General features: G+C 44.8%; 1 protein-coding gene across 1 annotated transcript in view; it reads left to right on the forward strand.

Annotated features, from left to right (window-relative positions):
• The window catches only part of CACNA1C (calcium voltage-gated channel subunit alpha1 C), a 627,765-nt gene that overhangs the window by 368,004 nt on the left and 235,544 nt on the right, over positions 1-24,217 (forward strand). Inside the window, exons 4-5 of the mRNA XM_045830427.1 lie at positions 7,658-7,797; positions 16,036-16,175. Of these exons, the coding sequence (XP_045686383.1) occupies positions 7,658-7,797; positions 16,036-16,175 (280 nt within the window). The remainder of the gene's footprint in view (positions 1-7,657; positions 7,798-16,035; positions 16,176-24,217) is intronic.

A 24,217-nucleotide genomic window follows, 5' to 3' on the forward strand; every position in this document is an offset into this window, starting at 1 on the left:
TCTCAAGGATAGGGGCAGTGAATGGCCTAGAAGGAAAGGGCAGGCCAGTACCCAGACCACTGAGGCAGCACATTTGGTGCGCTTTGGAGATGAAGCCTGTGTCGAGGTGCTGGGGCAGCTGAGGCTAGACCAGCCTCTGGAGAAGTAGACATGAAGGTGAGAAATTAATAAGCGAGTAAGCCACTTCAACTTAGCATCATGGGCAAGCCCAAAGAAAACAGCCATTGGAGGAGAGTTTTTGGTTTTCTTAAGCTGAGCTACTGTAAAACACTGGTGCACTTTTCAACTCACCTCAGTTGTTACTTGCCCTTGATAAATAGGTCAAATGTTCTTTTCAAGACTGCTTTACTCTTAGGCTATTAAATGGTTATCCTATCCCTTCTTTCTTTACCAGATGTCTTGAGTTTTAAGGCCACAGCATCTGAACACCAGGCACCTTCTAAATAGGCTTCCATACAAGGCCCTTGGGAAGGGCCTGCCGTTAGAAAATTGTGAAACTGAAGCAGTTGTCTTCACTGGCCTCCCACCTCCCTGCTCAGCCTCCCTCTTCCCAATCCAGGAACCCAGACATCCAGGCAGGATCTCACAACAAAAAGCTATGCTGTCAACATTCTGGGGATTAGTCCCTTTCAAGGTGGTACCTGATACAAGTTTAAATATGACCTCAGGTATTTTAGGTAGAGACTTCTAAAAGTTAGAAAATCTTTAAGATCCAAAGGAATGGATCTTTTATTCATTGTGGTAAATAACATAAAATATGCCATTCTAACCATTTTTAAGTGTACACTCAAGTGACATTAATTATACTCAAAATGTTGTACAATATCACCACTATTTCCAAAGTTTTTTATTCCTTGAAACAGTTTCTCCCTCCTTCCAGTCTCTGGTAACCTCTAATCTGTCTCCGAATTTGCTCATTCTAGGTGTTTCATGTAAGTGGAATGTGTCTGCCTTTTCACTTAGCACAATGTCTTCAAGGCTCATCCATGTTGTAGCATGTGTCAGAACTCCATTTTATACACACACACCACATTGTATTTATCTAGTCATTTACTGATGGAAGAAAGGCTTATTAATGGCTGCTTTTCAAACACCAACAGGGTGGAGGAAGTTTTGGGATCCCTGTAGCCCATTCTTCTAGCCACACCATATAGGTGGCCTTTTATTGCCCAGTGGCCCCTCATGGACACAGTAATTCAGGGATTCAATCAGCCCACAGACAGGAAAAGCTGTACTATATCAGAAGGAACACCAAGTAGCCATTAGGAAACCTGAGTGCTCATCAAATGGGATAGATGTGAGGCCTTGGACAAGTACCCTTAAGTCTGAATAATGAGGAGCTTGTAATGTGTGTCCTTACTTCTTGTTCTACAAGTCTGTCAGTGTCCTAAGAGGGCAATGTCACAAGTGGTATAGGGTTGAGCAGACCCTCAAGAAATATTTGTGTCCTACTGAATGAATGAATGAATGAATGAGAGAATTGGAGAGTGAGAAACTATGGTTTTCTAGTTCCTTTGTTCTCCTTCATTAGAGAATTTAGGAAGAGGCTGTAATTTGAGGTCAGATTGAATGGTACTTAAGTTATGAAACAACCTGAATACAAGGTGCTATTTGAAGCATTGTTATTGTATTTATTGTCTTTTCACCTTGTACTGAGATAGAATTGTATGACTGAGCTTCTCATAAATTTATTTGGTGTAGAATTCTTGGCAACTTTAATAAGTACACTTGCATAAATCTAAGAGGGTGCACGTGGGCTTAGTATCAATTTTCACGCCCCTGGTCTGTAATAAAGCAGATGTAAGCTGTACAGTGTTCGACACAGATGGTGGGCATCACCCAGACAGGCCATGCATGCGTGTGTGCAGAAATGTGCACATGTGAATAGACAGGCTCTCCACTAGTGTCCTTGTCCTAGGAGCTTTGCCCTGGCATGGCCTTTGCTCACAGGCAGTCCATGTTCTCCTAAAGCACAAATATTACTAATTTCTTTAATGAAGGATTTTTATTATAAAATCCATTTGTATTTATAGTGATCATTAGAACAACAAGGACAGGAACTCTGTGTTCCTTTCCGTGTCTTGGAATCTGACTGTGCCTTAGGCAGAACTGCATGCAGACCAGGCACTAGCATCCTCAATTGCCATAGAACTTTGGAGAGAATTTGTGTGTCATCTACCACTTTGGAGGTGGTGTTCAAAGTTCCAAGAAAAACACAAAAGCAGTGATTCCTCTTATCAAATAAAATCTTATTCAGAACCCAGTGTATAAAGCCAGTGAAAACCTCCCAGCTTCATTAGGAAGAAGTGGCTACTTTTTTATGTATGTTCTCTGTCTACACCCCCATCAGATTGACTTCTAAACTCCATTCAAGTGTTAGGAGCTTTGGACAACGTAGCGTGTGGGTTCAAATGGCACTACTCTGGTTCACAGGGTGAGGAACCAAAGCCCCACTCGCTTTGTCTTCCCCTAACCTGTAACTGCTCCCAAAACAGCCCTGTAGAAACCTAGGGCTTGGCAGCACTGTATATTTTTTAAAAGCTTAACAAGTTTTTTTACAGATGAGGAAATAGTCTCAGAGAAGTAAAATGACTTGCCCAAAAACACACAGAGTCAGTTGGTGCCAAAATCAAGGTTATTACTATCAAAAGATAATTGAGTCTCTGTCTTCTAGAAGTTTATGATGTACTTGAAAGGCTGGATATGAATGCATAAAATGATAAAAGGAAAACCAAGGTAGTCTGTGTTCATCAGAGTCAAACTAGCTCCACAAGTGTTTAGAAGACATGATGATTCCTGGGAACTGAGTGTTTAGTCCACAAGTGTTTAGAAAATGCCATGATTCCTGGGAACTGAGGCTCTCTTTCCATTAATTTTCCTAAATATTTCAGAAAGGAATGTGACCGTGGGCTTCGGTTGCCGATGGTAGCCCTAAGAAGTGAGCAGGGAGAGAGGAAAGAAAGGGAGAAGAATAAGGAAATGGAAAGGTAGCAATAGGAGGAAAATAGCACTAGAGAGGACGAGAAGTGATAGAAAGGAAGAAGAAAGACAGGAGCCATCTGACGGGGTGAAGTCCTCACACTGCCCCAAGGAAGGGTTCCTCCAGGAGCCCTGTGGAACCCGGTCCTGACATTCACAGCCTTGAGAGTCTAGTGCTTGGTTTGTTCTCCCTTCTGCAGTTTTTCTGTCTCCTCTACCCTTTCCAACCTCAACACAGAATAGTAGTCTGTTCCCTGGGCCTCCAAAGCTCCCTTGTTCCCAAGAGCACAGAAAAGACCAGTGCCTGTGCTGACTATTGGGTGCAGTCTCTAAGAGCTCTGCCACCCCTCAGGATTCAGGAGGGCCCACAGAGCTCTGGCCTCAGGAGGAAAGCCATAAAGGAGTGTGTACGCACAGGACTGGGGTCACTGAGACGCCAGCTGTGAGAGAATGATCTGTGACAAAGTGTTGCTCTTCTTTACTCCATTCATATTCACCCTTACATGTTTCTGTAGCAATTACAACACATATTTTGAAAGGATTAACTAAGCTGTTTCATTTATTTAAATTTTTTTGTTTGTTTTCACTTTTTTTAAAAATTAATTCTGTAAGGGCATTCATGCCCCTAAGGTCAGAGTGAACACAATGCTTTCTGTAGTGGCAATCAGCACAGGTGTCTGTATCCAGACTTTGTAACCTCAGGCACTGCCCTTCCGCTGGGTTCTTGTCCAGCCCTTTTCTTACTGACTCTCTGGCTGCTTTTCAGTTCTATCTCAGATCCTTAGCAAAAGGAGTGTGACTCAGTTGTGTCTTTGGGGACAAACATGGACCAGGGAGGTCAGATAAGATGCCTGGTCTTTTGGATGAGGGTCAGAAAACCTGGTTCTGTTCTCAGCATGTGCCTCCCTGCCCTTGGTGTCTTGTCAGTATCCTAGTTTTTCAAGTGAGGAGGTTAATTATATAACTTCCAAGATCCTTTCCTCTCTCAGACTCATGGCTTGAAGCAGGATCCTGTAACCTCTGCCTAGGAGATGAATGTCGTGATGTGGAAGTGCTTTCCTAGGGATGAGGTTGTCCCTTACACAGTTGGATTCCAGTCTCAACCTTTCTCTCTTTAGTCTGAACACTGTCCAGAGCCACCTCATTCAGCCGTCCCTCAAGGTGAACTCTCCTCCAACCCACACCTCTGTGTGTCTTGATGTCTCACAGGTGCCCTAAATTAGGCAAGTCCAGAAATGGTGTCTCTCTCCCTTCCTCTTTCAAGTCCACTACTGCAGTGACAGGCATTACCATTCAGAGCCACCAAATTAGAAAACTCAGGGAGGGGACCATGTTCTTCTTTCACTGTCTCTTCCTCCAATCCCTACATGCAACCAGAAACCAAATTATATCTTTTATAAAGTATCTCTCAAATCACCTACTTCTCAACCAGTCCCACTGTCTCTACTGCGACTCGAGAGTCTGTGATCTCTGCTTGGGTCACTTGCCCACCCTCTCCACACCTGTCACTGCTACCATGCTCTACTGCAAAGCCATGCTGCAGTGCTCATCTAACCCAGCCATTCCCTGTCTCCTCAGAATGGAGTCCAAGTGTCTAGGTGTGGCCACACAGCCTGGTCATCTTGCTCCTACCCACCCCTCCGTCCCCATCTTCTCACAGCCTTCACTCCAGCCAAATCAAATGTTTGCATTTCCTGAAACTCTCCATACTTCCCCTACCCTTAGTTCTTTCTGCACTTGGAATACCTGACCCCATCCCACGTTCTTCACCTGTACAACTCTTCACCTTCAAGCTTCACCTTGGAGATCCTGACCTTTGGGAAGTCCATCCACAGCAAACTGTGCTTACCTCCAGAGCATCACTTACTTATTGTACTGGAATCATCTGTTCCTTTGTCTCTTACTGTACCAAAAGATCCCTTGTACCAACTTACCAAGGGTCAGTTTCAGAGCTCTTTTTCTCAAATCTTCAGCACCCAGCACATAAACGTGTTTGTGAATGTTTGAGTGACTCACTGTCATATCAGATGGGTCCTTCTGGACCTCCACGTGTTATGTGCCAGGGTATGGGACAAATATCACATAGTGCAGATTTCACTGGGAGAGCCAAAAAGACCAAAGATCACAAGAAAAGTTGCAAGTCCCCTAAGCCCCCTGACCTCACAAGGGGGTGTGCTAGGTCCAGGAAGCCACTGGGCGTGAGGCATGGGGCAGCATTGCAGCCCAGGGGACCAGGGCCCTCCTCCCCAATGGCTTTCCCTGTTTATAGGGAAGTCAAGCAAGACAGAGCAGCCTTGTAGATGGGGGAATAAACAGAATACTTGGTGCTGGGCAGTCTGGATTGGGGGTGCAAGCTGTTCACAGGAGTTTGTCTGGGAATGCTTGCTTCCCAGCACATAGGGCCCTCAGAGCCTTTGCGATTTTACTGTTCTCTCTACCCTGGAGAAGAGGTGCCCTAAGCTTGGGTGCTCTCTCAGAAAGCTTGTTGCCTAGACACACCAGGCAGAGCTCCAAAGTCACTTTCAAATAATTCAACTGGTTGTGCCACAGTGAAAATGAATGATTGGATGGGTAGGTGGATGTGTAAAAGTAACTAGCACATATATGTGAACACATGCAAGTGCCTGGCACCTAGTAGGCACCCAGCTCGTGTTTGTTTCCCTTTCCTTTTCTTCCCTTCTCATTCCAGCTTCAACTTTGTGAATTTCTATGGAGGTTTCCAGGGTCCAGAGGAGGTAGTCTTGTCATCTGGTGCTAAACATAAAAGCTGTGACCACCATAGGGGTGGGGACTGGGGCTCTTTGACAGCTCCCCCATCTTCCACAAGCTTCCTCAGGTGGCACTGTGCCCTTTCTTAACGTGCTTTCCCTTCAACACTATCCTGATGTTCATTTTAATACATCACCTAATTTTAAAAGACTGGAGACTCCCACACACTGTGATTTGTACCTGGGTCATAGCCCACAGGCAGCCGTGTCCCCAGATCAACTTTATGGTGTTCTAGTAGGTAGAAACTAAAGGATGGGACAGCCTGCTTCTGAAATGCTGATTCAGTCCGACCTCTCTGTTCCCTTTCCAGGTTGCTGTCTGATCTGGGCCTACATCAGCACATGGGCCAGAGGTTCTTAAGCCTCAGAGACATCTGGAAATTGTCTATAATGCACATTGTCAGGCTCCATAGCCAGGAGATCTACTTCAGTAGGTCTGGTTGGGGCCCAGAATCTGCATTTTTTAAACTTTGCATCCTTAAACTGCTTCACCGGGGGGGGGGGGGTGGTGAGACCAGTATTCACCAAATGTCTAGGGGATCCAGAAAGAATGAAGGGAACACAGAGACATGCAGAAACACCTATCAGTCTCCCAATGCCCAGTCTTGGAGGACACTCCAGCAGGCTAGGTGGAAGGAGGAAGGCCTCCCCAGGCGATGCTCACACTTCACAATGTGGGTGAACTGGAGGTCTTCAGTGAGCCCCACCTGGCCTGCTAGAGGGTGGGAGAATAGGTTTGGGGGTTCTGAGTCATGTGCTTCCTGGAGGTTGTGGACGACCTGCTTAGAAGACCTATGGCCAAATGCCACATGGACTGGTGTTTTGTGGCTCCAGTGAGAGATGGGCTGAGGCTTCTGCAGAGGCGAGCAGTGGAACATAAAGGCCTCCAGGCAGCAGCCTTGGCCTGGTGGGGGCCAGTAAGTATCCACACTGAGGGTGGTTGTGGGAGAAAGCAAATAGCGGTGCAGGAAGCTGGTTGAATTAACACAGAGTTTGTTCACTCTAATGGAGCCAGTGAGTTTGTCCTGTTCAGTGAGGGCTCCCAGGGTCAGAAGCTGCAGCCTTAAATGCAAAGCTGTTCTTCAAGGTGGTAGAGAGAGGAAAAGACTACCTATCTCTGCCCCTTGAAAAAAGAGATGAGCCTTTTCCATTCACTGTCCGCACCCCCCTCCCAGTGCCTGTCTCCATCCTGGAAATGCTAGTTTTCACTGCTAACCACTTCTCTGTCTTTGGACACAGAGTTTCTTGGGAAAGAGAGGGAGTTCAACTTTTTGCATCCGTGGGTGTAAGCAGTTTTGCCTATTTTAGCTGCTGTTGAGAGATCTTCAATGGCTCTGTTGCTTTGCAGCTGTGTTTTTGCTCTGTTTTGGAGAACTCAGATAGTCTGCTCCCCAGGACTGTCTTGTTATTTTCAGGGGTTGTTATCTTGAAGTTGTGGCACACTTTTTCTGCGGTCATGTCCCACCCCATCTCTCAGCACCCTTCTCCTCTGTCCAGGCATTGCTTCCCATTAAATCAAGACATTATGGGTTCTTGTCTAAGAAGGTACAATGACGTGTTCACTGATTAACTAAATAAGATGTTTCCAAAACATTTGTAATTTTTTGACCACCCTAATATTTGCACTTAAACAGGACATTTGAAGACTTAAAAAAAATAGCTTAACACCCAGCGGATTGGAGTTCTAATAGTGGAACAAACTGTTGACTTCATCATTTGCCCTGGGCAGCAGGGGGCGGGGGGCGGCGGGGGTTGGGGGGGTGGTTCCACCTGGTGTTTCTTTAACTCCTCCCATGGGGCGGGGCAGCATTCTCCTCTACCTCCTCATGAGGTCTGCTGGGGCAGAGCTTTATTAATCCCCAATCTAATGATTTTCTTTTTCTCTCTCTTCTATTTTTTTTTTCCCCTAGGAACGAGTGGAATATCTCTTTCTCATCATTTTTACTGTGGAAGCATTTTTAAAAGTAATAGCTTATGGACTTCTCTTTCACCCTAATGCTTACCTCCGCAATGGTTGGAATTTACTAGATTTTATAATTGTGGTTGTAGGGTAAGTATAGCTACCCTTCTATTTCTTTTCTTTCACCCCTGCCACCAACCAGTGCATATTTTTTCCTTCTGTATTTATATCTCCTTTTTTTAAATTTTATTTTAAAATATTTTTATTGTTGACACTATTACAGATGTCCTCATTCCCCCTGCCTCTGCCCTCTCTACTCAGCACCCTTCCTTCAGCACATCATTGTCTCTGTCCAGAGCTATACATATATGCATATTTGATTTGGTCACAGTGGCACTGGGCTTCAGGCAGGATGAGAGGATCTGTTAAATATCTCTTCAAATTCAGACTTTCTCCAAGAGAGAGGAGCTATTTCCTAGGAACCTCCTTACCCCTGTTCTCACATGCACATTGTACTCACATACATTCACACATGTGCACACACACACACACACGAGTTGAATCTGAGTGCTTTCGGTGGAACCCAGCGTCTTTCACGCAACTGAGGAAAGTCCTCTGTGTAAAGTATTTTAGTCCATCTCTGACAATGTCTGGCCTGAGAGCTCCTCTGACCAGCTTCCCTGCAATCTCACTGAGCAGATTCAGTTCAGCTTGTCTGTGAGCATGCAGTCCATGGGTATGGTTGGGGCTGACACACAAGAGCTGTGGATGCCCTTTCTCACCTCTGCAGTGGTCCATGTCTTGTGGCCAAGGAAACCAGGCTGCACAAGACAGATCAGAGAGGAGAACACAGGGAACTGTGAAGAACCAAGGCAATGAGTGACCAAACCCAAATCAAACACAGCTTCCCCATGACACTCTGCTGCATTTTAGTATCAGATGAGAAAAAAAAAAGCAATGTAAGAAATCTTAAATAAAATTCAGAAGTGATCTTCTTATCAAGGAATTAGTAACTTCATAGAGTCTCTAGGAATATTTGTACCAACCAGCCTACGTCTGCTGTGTGAGATGTAATTGGTTAGCACCCAGTGGATTACGTTCCAGTGACCATCTGTTTTATAAAGGGAGGGTACCTTTGCAGTAAGATTTCACTTCAAGAACACGCTGGCTTCTTTGAGCTATCTGTTGTTACTTTGAGCCCAGAGAGTGGTCCAGTTGTGGTCACCTTGCATTTTCACTGCCCTGGAGACCCAACAGGCTTCATTGCCAAGGTCAATATATCATTTGGCTCTTATCCTAAGAAACTATTTTCATGAATGTTTTTGTGCTGTCTCAGTGAAGACCAAGGCCCATGGGTCTTCTCCAGAGCACTCATTGCTTGGGATCTCATGGGAATGTCTGGTCTGTCCCACAGGAAATAAGACAGGAGCAAATCGAGGTTGTTTAGATATCATGTCCTTGTCTCTGGCCATCTGGATGGCTTGTTAGGGTTGTTTGGAACTGTTTTAGGGATTTTTCTTTGTTGCCCTTTTTTGTCTGACCACTGAGTGACACACTTTGGCCTCATTAACATCAGGGATATGTGGGTGGCTTGAGGAATACTAAAATGAGAGTATTTGTCAGGTACGTATCTGTCTCTAGAGGACTTGGAGTGAAGAGGCAGCTACATGAGAGATTTGGTTGCTTCTGTTCATGCCAGAATAAACAAAGAGTGACTCATCAAATGCCTTGACTCAGTGATGTTCCAAATGCCCCTAAATCCTTTTTAATCCAGCATCTTTCTCAAGGCCTCAGTCTCCTGGGAACCTTTCACACATACATGGAAAAGAGATCCAGGCTTGAGGTCTGATGCTTCTGGGAGCCATAGAGAGATGGGGTATCTTGCAGGGACGAATTTTGTATTGGCAGAGATGCTACATCTTCTCATGTTTATGAATGAGTCGGAGTTGACCAGACCCACTGCTTTGCCCCATGCACGGACTTAACTGCAGCACAGGAGATGAGGACAGGTGCTACTGGGCAGGCATCCAACAGGAGCCCAGGGCAGGAGGGGGCAGGTTCCTGATCATGTGCTGTACACTGGACAACCCTGCTAGCCTCCAGCTTGGTTAGACTTTGCTGCATCCCTTGGGCTGCTGGTCCTCCCCACAACCAGATTCTGGTCACATCTTTCTGGAGTCTAGGGCATGAGACTGATGAAGAGAGGGAGGCATTCAGGGTTGGCATTCTTCTAAAAGATGTCCCTTGTTGACTATTGAAGCCACTTAGGTTATGATGCCAGCACTTGCTCACTTTTTGGTCACCAAGACTTTTTGGGTTCTTCCCACTAATCCCACACTTGGTAATAGTGGAATTATTGCTTGGCACCTACTTTTTCCTCTCTGTGGGTGTTGGTCCTGGGGGCTTTCCATTCAGTCTAAATCTCAGCCCATCCTACTAATTAAAAAAATGGCGCCTATCCCCCCACAGAAGGTATAGCTCAGTCATCTGTCTACAGCCATGCCTCCTTTCCTGCTGCCTTTGCAATATTAAATGGACATCCCTGTTTCCCTTGCATCTCCTCGAAAACATCTGCTCTCCTTGGCACCCCCACAGCTATTTAAGAAAGGGCTCTTCTGACCTCCTACATATCAGGGGAGCCTACCATATCCCCATAGAGATAGGTGCACCTGTCTGCTGCCTGAGTGTCAGGTTGAGAGCCCACTGTCATCTCTGAATTGCCATTCTGGTGGCCTTTGACAAGAGGTGTTTCCTTCTCCCCACACATTTCCTTCCTATAGTGGAGTTTTCTCCTTGGTATGAGGGGAGACAGTACTGCTGAGCGAAAGTGGGGAGGACTTCTGAGCCCTCTGTGAATTACATCCCCCGACACTACCCCAAGAACTGAGGAACCTTTGGTAGGTCCACCTGCCCATGAGATTCTGCTGTAGCCACCAAGGCCTTTGCTACGTCTTTGTCACCCTCCTAATATGTTGGCTCTGACTCACTGGGCCCTCTAGAGCCTCATTGTTTTGTTCTTTTAAAAGCTCTCCTGTTTAGCTAAGGAATTGCCAGACACACCTCCTGTAGAAATCCCTCCCCAAATATCCACATCTGAACCTGGCCCTTAGGGACAGGTAGGAACAAAGCAGTGTTTTTACCTCTATAGTGTCTAATTGAGGAGAGCATCAGTTCCTGCAGACCAAGACAAGCATCCCCTAGACTGATTCCTGCATTTTCTACCCCTTCAAAATTAAACACAGACACTTAATAAGAGCCTGCATCAAGTTGGGGCAGGGGTTAAAAGAGAGGAAAGTTGTCCAATCTCTACTCCCTTTACTGAATAACATTTTGTGAACATCTTGCACTCCAGTAAGCATATTGCTTTCTTCCAGGAAATATCAGTAACCAGATCTGGTTTGGATTTGGAATGTTATTTGACCAATTTACAAACTGATCTCCATTTCAGAGATCTAGACTTGAGTGGAAAGAATATTTCTCTGTGGAGAAAGGAGCCCATTCCCCTGTCCTGGTAACCTTGCCTGGGATTCCAGGTATCACCAACCAACATGTGAAACCATCAGATTACCAAGCTGAGCTGAGAGAATCAGGGAGCAGAGACTTTAGATGTGGTCTGACCAGGGTTATCAAACTCCTTTAGCTGCAGAACCCATTGTTAAAACCAAGCCTTACTCAGAGGCCTGATGCATAAAACAGATCAAAGGGGGCCTGCTCTGTTAAATATGGGGAAAGGAGCCAGAACCCCAGTCACTCATGTCTGCCTCGCAGCCCATGAAGTCCCTAACAGGTTCCATGGAGCACAGTTTGAAAATCCTCTATTTGGTCCAACTTCATCATTGCTGGGTCCTGCCTGGAGCTGAGCTCCTGAACAGTTAAGCCTACACCTGCAGCCTCCCAGTTTCCAGATGGTGCCCTGGGGCATGAGTTGTTTAAGGCTTGAGCCTAGTCCTCAAAAAGAAGTTGCTCTGGTCCCAAGTTCAGGTCTAATAAGGGGACCCAGTTCTGATACCTGGACTTCCTTCTTGACCTCAGGCCATGACCCAGCACCCACTCTACTGACAGTGAATCAATATAGTCATCTCAGGGTGCAAAGGACAGAAATTCCCTGGGTACCCTTTTCCCCATTTTTCTTAGTTACTGCAAAGAGTCTAAGAGTGGTGGGACTCCCATCCCACATGGTCTGTGCATCCTCTGGTCTAAACCCTTTTCCCTCTCCACCCAGTTCTGAACCTTTCCCTCTGTGGCCTCTGTTCCCTACAGTCCACCTCCCATTCAGGGGCTGCAGACACATTCTATAAAGGGCCAGGTACAACTTTCAGCTTTGTGAACCATGCGGTTTGTGTCCCAACTCTGTAGGGAGATAACAGCGATTATGTAAAGGATGGGTGTAGCTGAATTCCAGGCAAACTTTATTTACAAAGCTAGTTCATTCTGATCACTCTGCTCACTCTCTGGCTCTACCTTGAGGGTCCTCCTTCCCTCTAGAGGTAGCCAGTCTCTCTCTCAGATGCCCCATTCCACAGCCCAGAGGTCAGGAAAAGAGCCCTGCTTTCTCCTTATTTCTGCTTTCAGACCACTCTTCCTCCCACTAAAAACCTCCAATTTTGATATTTGTGTCATTAGACACTTCTACGTCCTGCTTCTCCTTATTGTAGCTTTCCATAGACCTTTGAGTTACTCCCTGTTCCTTGAAGGTATGAGCTCTTGGCTCACCCCCACTTTCTCCAACGCTTACTACTCCTGCCACTGCCATACAAATGTCTTCTTGGTTCTTCAATAGCTTCTTCCCTGGGGATCCATTCTATCTCAACTGCCCACTCCCATGGTCATAGCCAGTATCCCTGCAGTGCCTAATAACTATACTCTCCCTAGAAACCCAAACCAAATCCTACCCTCTAAGCTGTACCACTCATTTTTCCAGTTTACTCTCTCTAGCAATTAACTCCAACAATCCATTCATCCTGCCACGTTCCTTTTGTCCCTGCCATCATGTGCATGCCTCCTTCCAGCCAGCTCAGATGCCATGTCCCATCACTGTAAGCTTTCACCTGCATTTATTACAATCACCTTCTATTCCTCCCTTCATTTATCTTGCTCATCAGTCCTAATAAAATCTGACTAGATGGAGATCTGTTTGGTACCTGAAGCTGTGCCATCGAAAGGGGTAGAGAAATATGCAAAGTTGAGGTGATGGGTCTCACTTTACACTCATGACCACCAACCTCCAAATAGGCTCCTCATGACTCCTGGCAATCCTGCTACATGTTCCTACCAGTTTGCTTTTCTACTTTCTTTACCCTTGCTTTCTCTTCATAATTCCAATACCTCCTCCCCATTCACATTTTCAGCTGATGATGACCTTGCTCCCTATTTTCCTGGGATAACAGATGTAATCAGAAGAAAATTTCCATGTGTTCCCACAACCACATCTGTGCCCCTATAATGTGCCTCCCTACCTGAATCATAATAGACCTCCCTGCCTCTACATAAGGCCAGCATCCCTGAATGTGCATTAGGTCCCCATCCTGACTACTAAAGGATGTCAGCCCTTTCAATAATTGTTCTCTTTTGAGTCTATATGATAAAATTGTCTGTCTCTGTTAGATGAGTCCCATCGTACACAAAAATGCTGATATATCTCCATTTAAAAACAAACAAGCCCTAGCCAGGTGGCTCAGTTGGTTGGAGTGTCATCCCATGTACCAATGGTTGTGGGTTTGATCCTTGGTCAGGGCACTTACATAAATTTCCGTTTCGATCTCCGGTTGGTGTGCGTACATGGGAGGTGACCGATTGAAGTTTATCTCTCTCCTCTCCCCACCTCTCTCTCTAAAATCAATAAAAATACTCCCAGACAAGGATTTAATTAATTAATTAATTAACAAAACTCTTGAATCCATATCCCCTCTGGTAGCCACCATTTTTCCTCTGCTCTGTTTTAAAGCAAAATTCCTCAAAGGAGTTGTCTATACAGTAGCCACCAGCCACAGGTGGCCCTTCAGCACCTGAAATATGGCTAATCTGAACTGAGATATGTTATACATGCAAAATATGCAGATTTCAAAGATTTAGAGCAAAGGACAGTGACAAATAATTCTTTATTTACATTTAGAAATGATATTTTGGTTATATAAAATATATTATCAAAGTTAATTTCACCTATTTCTTTTTTTTTTTTTAAAGATTCTATTAATTTTAGAGAAAGGGAGGGGGAGAAACATCACTGTGTGGATGCCTCTCGAGTTCCCCTTACTGGGGACCTGGCCCACATCCCAGGCATGGCCCTGACTGGGAATTGAATCCATGACCCTTTGGTTTGCAGTCTGGCACTCGATCCACTGAGCCATGAGTCAGGGCTCTTTTTTTTTTTTTTCACTTTTTTTTAATGTGGCTACTAGAAAATTTAAATTATATATGTGGCTCACATGTGTGGCTTACCTTATATTTCTTTTGGACAGAGCTGTCTATTCTCTGTCTTCAGTTTCTCCTCCTATCCTCTTTTGAACTCATATCTATTAGGCTTTGTCCTCATCATTCCACCAAAACCCGTTTTCAAGGTCTTAGTGGTCTTCATTTGCTAAATTCAGTGGTCAGTGTCCATCCTTGTATGTGCAGCACTTGACACAGTTAGTTGCTACCTTCTTGCAACCACCTCCTTCACAGCCCACCATCTGTCCACTTGTCCCTTTTACTGCTTTCTCCTCTCTGCGACCCCTCAGTGTTGGAGCCCCAGGTCTCAGTCCTATCACATCTTCACTTTCTGCACCAGCCTCCTGGGCAATCTTGTAGGATTTGACTTTAATGTCATCCATACAACTACCAAATGTTTTTCTCTAGCCTAGAGTCCCCACTCCCCAGAACTCCGGACCCAGTAGAGTCTACTCAAGATGTCCAGCTGACAACAACTCAAACTTTACAACAACATTCAAAATAGAACCCTTGATGTGCATCCCCCATAACTCATTCTTCCAGTTGCTCAAGCCAAAACCCTTGTAGTGGTCTTTTATTCTTCTGACTTCTTTACGCTTCACATCCAGTTCATCAACTAATCCCATCACATCTACCTTAAAATAAATCCAGAATCCAACTATTTCTTACTACCTCCAATACCACCCCCAGTCTACGCCTCCTGCCCTGGATTAGTACAGCTTCCTTCCTGGCCTTGTCCCACTGCAGGCTACTCTTCCCACAGCATCAGTGGGATTCTTTTAAAACTGTAGTCAAATCATGTCACTTTCCTGTTCAAACTCCCCCAATACCTTCCAACTCAGAGAAAACCATAGGGCCTCACTTCCTCTCCAACTGCATCTCCCACTATTCTCCGCTTACTGTTTTGCTCCAGCCACCCTACCTCTTGTCCCTGTAACGTACTATCATACTGCTCCCTCTGTCTGGAGCAGTCACCTCACATAGCTCTGTGCCTACTCCTGCACTTTCTTCAGGTCTCTGTTCAAATGTCAGCCTAGGAGCCAGTTCCTTCCTTCCCCAGCCTTTTGATATCAAACAGGAAGGTCTCCCACCCTGGCCACTCCAGATCCCCCTTCCTTGCTGCATTTGTTGTCTTAGCATTTATCACTCTCTAAATGTGATGTTCATTTACTGATTATTTGGTTTATTCTCTGACTCTTCTACTAGAGTGTGAACTCCAAGAAATTAAGGACTGTCTGTTTTGCTGGGGCCTCAGTGTCTGGAACATTGCTGGGTGCATAGTAGGTGTTTGTGTTTGTTGGAGGAATGGATATATAAGCAGAAACACAAGTGTGACAGCTGAAGTTTCCATGTTTCAGGTTACACACCCTAATGCATGGATTTACTTCCACTGAAAACTTACTCATTTAACCACTCGATCAGTCATTTATTTGTTCAACATATGCATATTTCTTTTGAGCATCTATTATGTGCCAGCACAAAATAGAGTTCTTTTGGATCATTTATCTGTGCCTAGGTACAAATCAAAGAGATGGGGAGGAGAAAGAATGTGGCTCCAGGCCACATGAGAGCAGGAGCTAGGTTACCATGGAGGGGGTCAGAGGGCACCACAAAGGGACAGGGTTACCTGGCAGCAAATTTCACTTGCTTTTTACTTTGTTGAGGGCTGCTTAGCTCACACAAAGCCAGATGTGTTCTCACAGCTTTATGATGGCAAATGGTCTGACCGTGGCCTCATTCAGAGCTCTCTGGGCAGTCATTATGCCTGTGGCCAGGGTGTTACCCACACTGACACACTGTCAATTTCTGATGGTCACAGACTCTCCTGGGCACACACCTCAGAACTTGCTCCTGGAGTGGAGACAGTCACAATCTCTGCTATTCTAGGCTCCCTTCAGAGAATTCAGAGCCCAAAGAAACACTGTTTTGACAGCTCCTTCTCTCCTTCCTTTCTTCCAGGCTTTTTAGTGCAATTTTAGAACAAGCAACCAAAGCTGATGGGGCAAATGCTCTAGGAGGGAAAGGGGCTGGATTTGATGTGAAGGCGCTGAGGGCATTCCGCGTGCTGCGTCCCTTGCGGCTGGTGTCTGGAGTCCCGAGTAAGTAGAGCCATTCTTCTTACATTGTCACCACCCCCACTTTCCTTCACCCAAATGCAAAGAGCACTTTGCAGAGGAGATGGGGAGATTTATACCTGATTTCGTATAAATGGAGGTTTTTCCTAAATGAGTTCCTTTGCTTTAAAAACCTAATTCTGATGTGAGTCCATTAAAACACACTGTGGTCCCAGCTCCTGTAAACACTTGGGGAAAAAAAAATTAAAAAGAGAGCACTCACACAGCCAAATGAAGACAGCCTACACAGAGAAAACAATCCTCTGGCCATCTGAGCAATGCCTGCAAGGCTCTGGGCTGGGAATTTAAATGCATTTGTGGCAAGAAGAGCCAGGTGAGCAGACACAGCTAATCCCCAAGGCTCACAGGGTATTTTAACCAATGGAATTAACTCTAATCTCAGTATTTTTCCAAAGAACAATCAGGAAAGCACAAGTGGATATTCTGAAACTTATTTTTCCATTTCTTCCAGCCCCTTCCTCCTTTCCTGTGAAAAGGGGCCTCAGAAGCCCTCTTTATGGATTCTGCCTGTCATAATGAGAACTGGTTTTACTCAGGGGTTTGAGGGAGTTCAGTAATCTCACACAAGCAGGAGGGAGTTAGAAAGACACTCCTTCTCAGGTCACCAGTCACGTGGACAGACCCCCTTCCGAGGTGCCTCCAGAAGCCTCCCTGTCATGGGTGAGCCCTGGGCACTGAACACAGCAGCTTCAGGCACCTGCATCAGCGGCAGGAAACCCCAGCCAGAGTTGCTCCTGGGGTCTAAGTCAGCTTTTGGACAGTTTGGTTTGTGGTATCTGAGCATAATTCTGGACTTGTTTGCAGAGACTACACTCTCAGGTCATCTCCATCAGATCTGGCTCAAGAGTTAAGTCAGAGGAGATCCCTGTGACCAGGCTGAAAGCACACCAGTTTGGGAGTCAGGGGTCAAGAAAACAAAGAGGTCCTCTGAACACTCCACCTTTACCACCTACACAAGGAACAGAGCACTTATTGACATTATACTGGTTGGTGATATCACTTAGAGTCATAAAATCATAGAAATATGAAGGACCTCACATTAAACTGTTCAGCCCTTTTTTTTTTTCCATGCACAAAAGAGTGAAAAGATGTTCTCAAAGTCAAAGTAACTTAACCAGTGGCAGAGCATGACTAGAGCCAGGTCTCCTGACTTTCAAACTAATGCTTTCCTACCATATCACAAGACCTCTTGTAAAGAGTTAACTCTTGATTGTCTTAGACTTTTGCACATACATCCTTTCTCCCCTGAAGCCCAGAACTGTGCCTTATATTGCCTCTGATTCCTGCACAGTGCCTAAATGGTCTCCGTACAAGGTAGGAGAATTTACTGGATAAATGAAGCAAGAGTTGGACTCTTTTCTTTGCAGTGAGGCCCTCTGGGCAAGGCGTATGGCCTGTCTTAAACTGGACATAGAGCTAAGTCACACAAATGCATTTAGAGCAGATTCTCTCTCTCTCTATCTGGCCTTAACCATTTGGGATGTCTAGGAATAGAAATAGTGTATATGATCGCCAAGACCCAATTGCCCTTTTGTGAAGCCTAAATTATTTGAGTTTTCTTGGTCAATCAGCCATAACTCAGTAGACCACAATCTGGGAGTGAGAAGGCAGGGTGAGAATGGCTTTAAATGGGACTTTAAGGAGCTTATCGTGATGGTGCAGCTGATGTTTCAGTGATAGGAACCATGAATTGATTTCAAACTTTAGCTAACTAAGCTGCAATGGACATAATGAACCTTACCCTGTTGTGTATGTGCTTACTAGGGGCCCCCAATTTCAGAGCATTGCACTGGGTATGGACCATATCACAAAGAATAAATATGGTTCCTTCATTTGAGTAATGGGACAATCTAATAAAAGAGTGTATCAGTCAGCTTTCACTGCAAGAGCAAACAATCCCAAACTCACAGTGACTTAAAACCAGAAACATACCTGGGTTGTGGTACATGAGGATGTTGGCCAGCTGCAGCTGTTTTGGGCTCGGCCAGGTTCTGCATGCCATCTCATTCCAGAGCCCAGTTTGAAGAAGCACCCAGCACACAGGCCATGTTGTTCTTGTGGCAGAGGGCAGATAGATGCTCACAAAAGTGGCATAGAGATAAACCACATGAGCGTATTTTGTTTTGCTCAAATATGGCTTATATCACAGCTGCTCACGTTCCAGTAGCCAAAGCAAGTCACAGGGCTATTTTTGTCCCAAAGATAATGGGACAAAGAAATATACTGTATTTATAGAAAAGCATGGGCACAGTTGGGAACAAATACTACAGTCTATCACAGAGGGATTGAGGAGATTGTTATTAACAGAAATAGTTACAGTAATTACTCTAGTACAGAGATTCTTGATTAGAGATGCATATGGTTGAGAGCCACTCATGCTTTAATGCATTAAAATGGAGCGTTAGATAGAATAGCTGGGGCTCCACTATAGGAGAAACTTCCTACAGAAGATGTCTTGTCTCCACATGCATTTAAAAAATGGTGAAACTGTATTGCTGTGGTCAGGAACAGGTGACACTGTTTGGAATTCTCTCATCAGGAACATGAAGACATGATAAAGCCCCTCAAATGTAAGGTCCTGATATTACTTGCCATGCAGTTCAGGAAGATATTTTTGTCATGAAAGGTGGTAACACTGAGATGGTTTTGGAGTGGTGAGCAGCCTTAAAGGTCACTCTGTGCTTCTGCACAGGGCTAACAACGGTGTCTTGTTTTCTGCGGGTCACCAATAAAAAGGGAATAGCTCTTTTTGGAGCTTCAAGAAAGGGCTAATCTAGCCTTTCACCCTTTCTCAGTAGAATAGTGTCTGTGTGACTTTTTGAAACACTGAAGTAGACCAAGGTGAGTGTGTACACTGTATTAGTTTGGTTGATATTATCTAGGAAAATGTCAGCAATATCTTTTATATTACAAACCTAGACAAATGGCTCTTTCTCCCATTTGTTATAACTTAAGGTTGTCTCCTTTTCTATTTCAGCAAAATTCTTCCCAAGAGTTGCCTTTGCCTGTTATCTCCCATTCTGTCTTCCCATCTCTCTTGAATCCACTCCACTCAGGCTTTCTTCCTCACCACTGCACCAAAGCATTTCTTGTTGAGACCATGATTTCCATATTACTGAATCTAGTGGTCTGTTCTCATGCCATTTTGCTTGATCTGCCTGCAGCATTGGGTCATCTCTTATCTTTGAACCGCTGCAATCACTTGGCTTTTGGAATACGGTTGCTTCTTAGTCCTGCCCTTACTTCACTTGTTTTCCCTTCTCAGAATTATTTGCTGATTTCCCACTTACCTTCTCATCTTCTTAACATTGGAGAGCTCCACGGATCAATCCTCAGACCTCTTCTGTAGCTATACTCAGACCCTAGTTAGCATGTCTAATCTCATGGCATTCAGTATTATCTGTGTATCTGCTAATCACCACCAACTATGTGTCACCAGCTCAGCCCTCTTCTCTAAACTGCAGACTTGTATGCCTACCTGCCTACCCCACTCCTTTGCTCAGATATCTAATAAGCATCTTGCATTTAACAACATCCATAACAGACCTCCCAGTCTTCCCAAGTCTTTTCCATCCTGATAATGAATGTCAGTCTCTGGCTACTCAGCCAAAAATCTTTGACTTCTTTCTTTCTTTTATCCTTTTATCCAGTCCATCAGAAAATTCTATCTGCTATATCTTCAAAATATATTAAGAATCGGATTGTTTCTTACCACATCCACATTTACTTGGGTGACAGCCACACAATGACAGCAGCCTCCTAACAGGAGTCTCTGCTTCTACCCTTGCCCTTTGTCACAGCCTAGTCTTGACACAGCAGGCAAAATGGTCCTCTTAACATAATGTACATGTCTCTGTTCTTCTTAGAACCCCCGGCTTCCTCACTGAGTGAGACCCAAAGTCTGAAAGGTCCTATGTGATCGCCTCCTCCCCTGACCTCATCTCCTTCCATCCTTCCCTCTCTCCCTCCTCACCTGCCTCATTGACCTCCTTGCTGTGCGTCCCACCCTCCAAGCTCACTGCGTCATGGGGCCTTTGTACCCGCTGCTTCTTCTGTCTGGATGTCCTCACTTAGCTGTCCACATGGCTGGCCTGCTCACCTCCTTCTGTCTCTGTGAAATGTCCTCTTATCAGAGAGCCCTTCCCTTACCATCTATTTCAGCCTCCTCACATTTCTGTCCCTTCCCTGCTTTATTTTTCCCATATCACTTTTCACCATCAGTCATACTATATATTTACTTGTTTATTTATGACCACTTGCCTCACAAGACTATAACCTCCGTGAGGACAGTTTTTGCTTTATTCACTGCTGTATCCTCTTTGTAGAAAGGCTGGATACTGTGACTCAGCCCCCTGGTGGCTGAGCAGCATTGTTACACATAGCCGTTACTGAGAACTAAGAGGGTCGCTGAAATGATGCTGGTGCTGAAAGACTTTTCATTTATGTGCCTTTTTTTAGCTTTCCCAAGAGGTTTTTCTTCTTCTATCTTATTTAGTCTTCATGAAAATTGTATGATATGTATACATACACATAGGAGATGTGTAGATATTGAAGTGGTTATTTCTCATAACAAATAGGTTAATTGGGTGGTTTGTGGGATCTGTAACACTAAAGCTGCCAAAAGCTGCCATTATTTTTTAAATGTCTGTATGTGTATGAAATACCATTGGAATCTTAAGGCCACAGATTATGGAAGGGAAGAGATGATGGGGAGAGTACAAGTCTGTGAGTCACTTATTTATTTGTTCAACAAAACCTATGAGTGCCTAATTTAGTAAGATTTTCTAACCATCCCAGCAGATACGAGATGAGTTAGATGTGAAGTGCATTCTCAAAGAGCCTGAACTGTAGAAGAAGAAATATTATAGAATCGATGGTATGAAACAAAAATTGCAAAGTGCCCCCCCCCCCACACCAGAAATGATCCCTCAAGTAAGATGGATTGAGTTCCATAATGAGCATGCTTTTGGGGCACCACACTTCTGGGAGTGAGGATAGAGTCAGGAAAGGCTTCTTGGAGGAGGTGGCAGTTGGGATGGGTCCTGAAGGATAAGCAAGGAGGGTGTTCCAGGAAATCATGACTGTGGTCCTGGATTTGGGCAGAGGTGGGCTGTACAGTTTAAGGGTTGATTTCACAGTGGGTGTAGAAATGAGTTGACTCTTTCAATGAAATTCTGTGTAATTGTCAGATCTGTCCACTTTGTTTCATTGAGACTCTTCCACAATGAAGGAAATCAGTTCCCACTGATTGTGAAGCCCTGCTCTTCCATGCAGAGCTGCTGTGAAGCATGCAGGTTGTACCAACAGACCAGTCACATGGAACAATAAACACTGCGCAGTGAATATGAACAATAGATACAGAGGGATGTGGTTAAATATTTACCATGTATGTACAAGGAGTGCCTTTGTTTGTGGAGCAATAAGCAAGGGGTCATTTCCTCCTTTCCATATAATCCCATATGCCCTCTTGGAGAAGAACTCTCTGGAGTGGACTGAATAAAGGGCACAGGGCGGTGAGAAGGTATCCTTTAGATTTGTGAGGTCTTCAACAAAGCGCACAGTAGCCCAGCCTTGGTCTGATGATGAAGGGAACTGAACAGTCGGTCACCTTTATGCAAGACCAGCGCCAACCTTGGGAAACACCCTCCACTCACCATGAATACTTACTGAGCACTTTCTGTGAGCCCAGCACTAAACAAGGCATTGGAAACAGAGATTCATCCAATACTCTCCTCATCTGTCATCTGTCAAAGTACTTGAGTGCTTTAAAGACTTCTCATGAGATATGTGTTTTCCTATGATACATTTTTTTAAGGTTAACTCTTTCTCAGTTAAAAGTGTTATATCTGGAAGCACACAGAATAGAAAACAGCTTGTGATTACACAAGGGTTTGCTTCCTAATTGAAAAGTGAAGAACATTGAGGACCGTGTGTGGAGAGGGGTTAGGCTCATTCTTCCTGAGGTTAGAACTGTTTTCTGAAAACAAATCAGCACCAATCAGTTGACAAGTATCTAGTAAGCAGATACTTTGTAGAAGGCACCAGCAGATACTTCAGACAATGGTTTTGAACATGAGCTGTTCAATCAGACTTTCCCTATGACCTTGGAAAAGTTACTAAGTCTCTCTGTGCCTTAGTTTTCTCATCTAAAATGGGAATAATAAGAGAACTTATTTCATACATTGTTAGAAAAACCAAATTAATGCATGTAACATGCTTAAACAGTGCCTCATATATAGTAAGTGCTAGTTAAATGGTAGCAGTTACATTACATTACGTTGCATTATGCATGTAAAATAGAAATTACATGACAAGAGCTCTATCAAGACCAAAGATAAATAATATTTAAGAGTTAAATATCAACCCGAGACTAAAAACACCAGAAAGGCATGTGTATGGTTATTTGATTGCATAGGTAATGAAATGGATTCAAGGGGCAAGTTCCTAGGGACTCTGGCAGTCCAGAGAAGTTTATGAAGGAGTCAGTATTTGAGATGAGCCTTGAGGCTTATGTAGAAGAGGTAGGGATGGAGATGGAAGAACATTTGGAGAGAACACTTCATTTATTTGTGCCACCAGTACAGGCCAGCTCAGGCCAGCACATAGGTCTCTGCATGGACCAAACCACTATGGAGGAGGAAGTAGTGAGGACCCAAAAGTAGTGAGAACCAGGTGAGAGAAGTCATTGGGGAACTGTGGGTCCAGGAATCCAAGCCAATAGGCAGTCTTCTAAACAGCCACTGCTGTTCCCTCTCTATTGAAAACATTTAAAAGACTGCACTGCAGAGAAACAGCTAAATGTCTCAGAAATCCCCTAAAGAGTGTCCAAATGGATGGTGGACCTTTGAATACCAAGGAGGTTCATTAACCCAGCCCGGATACAGGTTGCTGGTAGCCATGCTGGGTTCAGAACAAGATCAAAGCAGCACACTCTCCTGCCCTGCACAACCTTCCATAGGCCAGTTTGGGCTTCCTGTGCTCTGAGCAGTCTGCTAGAGATCTTATGCTGTAGGACACCTAACACTCTCTCTTTATTATTAATGATGGGATGGATCCTTGACTTCAAACTTTCTGCTGAAAAGGAAAAAGCTTGCCCAAGTACCCAGGTGTACCACTCTCATCCTGTGATGTAGGTTTTCCTCCAGAATGGGTTCTCCCCTCCTGGGGCTTGGTAACTGTGAAATTGGCCGCACTGATTAGTTAACATTGCCAGTTAATCAGCCCCACTGGGGGCACATTAGAGCTACTGAAAACAACTTTTCTGAGTGTTTTCACACTTTGATAGTTCAAAAGTAGTCATGCCATTCTACCTGAAATTTGCTCTTGGATAAGTCAGGCCACCGTGGATTTGCAGTCACTGGGACCATCACTGCTCCCAAGATAGTGTTCTGTGGCCCGGGGAGGGGCGCACTGTTAGTCCAGGAAAGGGCCTGGGCACCAGAAGTTGCCCCTGCAAATGCAAATGGCTCGTTACTCTCACTTGTATTTAAGGACACCTCTGCATTCCACATTCAATGGGGCAAGTCTGTCTAGAGCTGATACTCAGAAATCAAGTAACCAGACCCCTGAAATTTATATATTTTGGAAAGTGTCCCAAAGAAGATTCCTAGGTCATATCAGAGACTCAGGTCCACTTCCCTTCCCAGCTTTTTCCACTGCCTATGTCATCATTATCTCAGACCCGCCTTTACTCCTGTCTAATGTGACTTAATGCCCTAAAGTGTCACATGATGCAGGTAGTGCAGTGGCCCATAAGTGAAGTGAGCAGAAGACTCAGACTCCAGCTCTACCTATTCTCCTAACCACCTTGGTGATCTTGGACAGGTCAGTTCTCTCTCTGGACCTCTCTTCCACATCTGTGACTTGAAGGGCCTCGATTGGCTGGCCTCTGTGTCATCTTCCTCCTCCCCTCTCCACACCAGCTGATAGCCCTTGCCTCTGGCAGGCCTTCTTGCCTTTCCACCCTCTGCTCTTTTTCTCCTTTCATACCCTTGGAGTTGGCCCTC

The sequence above is a fragment of the Phyllostomus hastatus genome, unplaced genomic scaffold (genome assembly GCF_019186645.2).
Source record: "Phyllostomus hastatus isolate PE091 unplaced genomic scaffold, TTU_PhHast_1.1 phas_contig_152, whole genome shotgun sequence".
Lineage (NCBI taxonomy): Eukaryota > Metazoa > Chordata > Mammalia > Chiroptera > Phyllostomidae > Phyllostomus > Phyllostomus hastatus.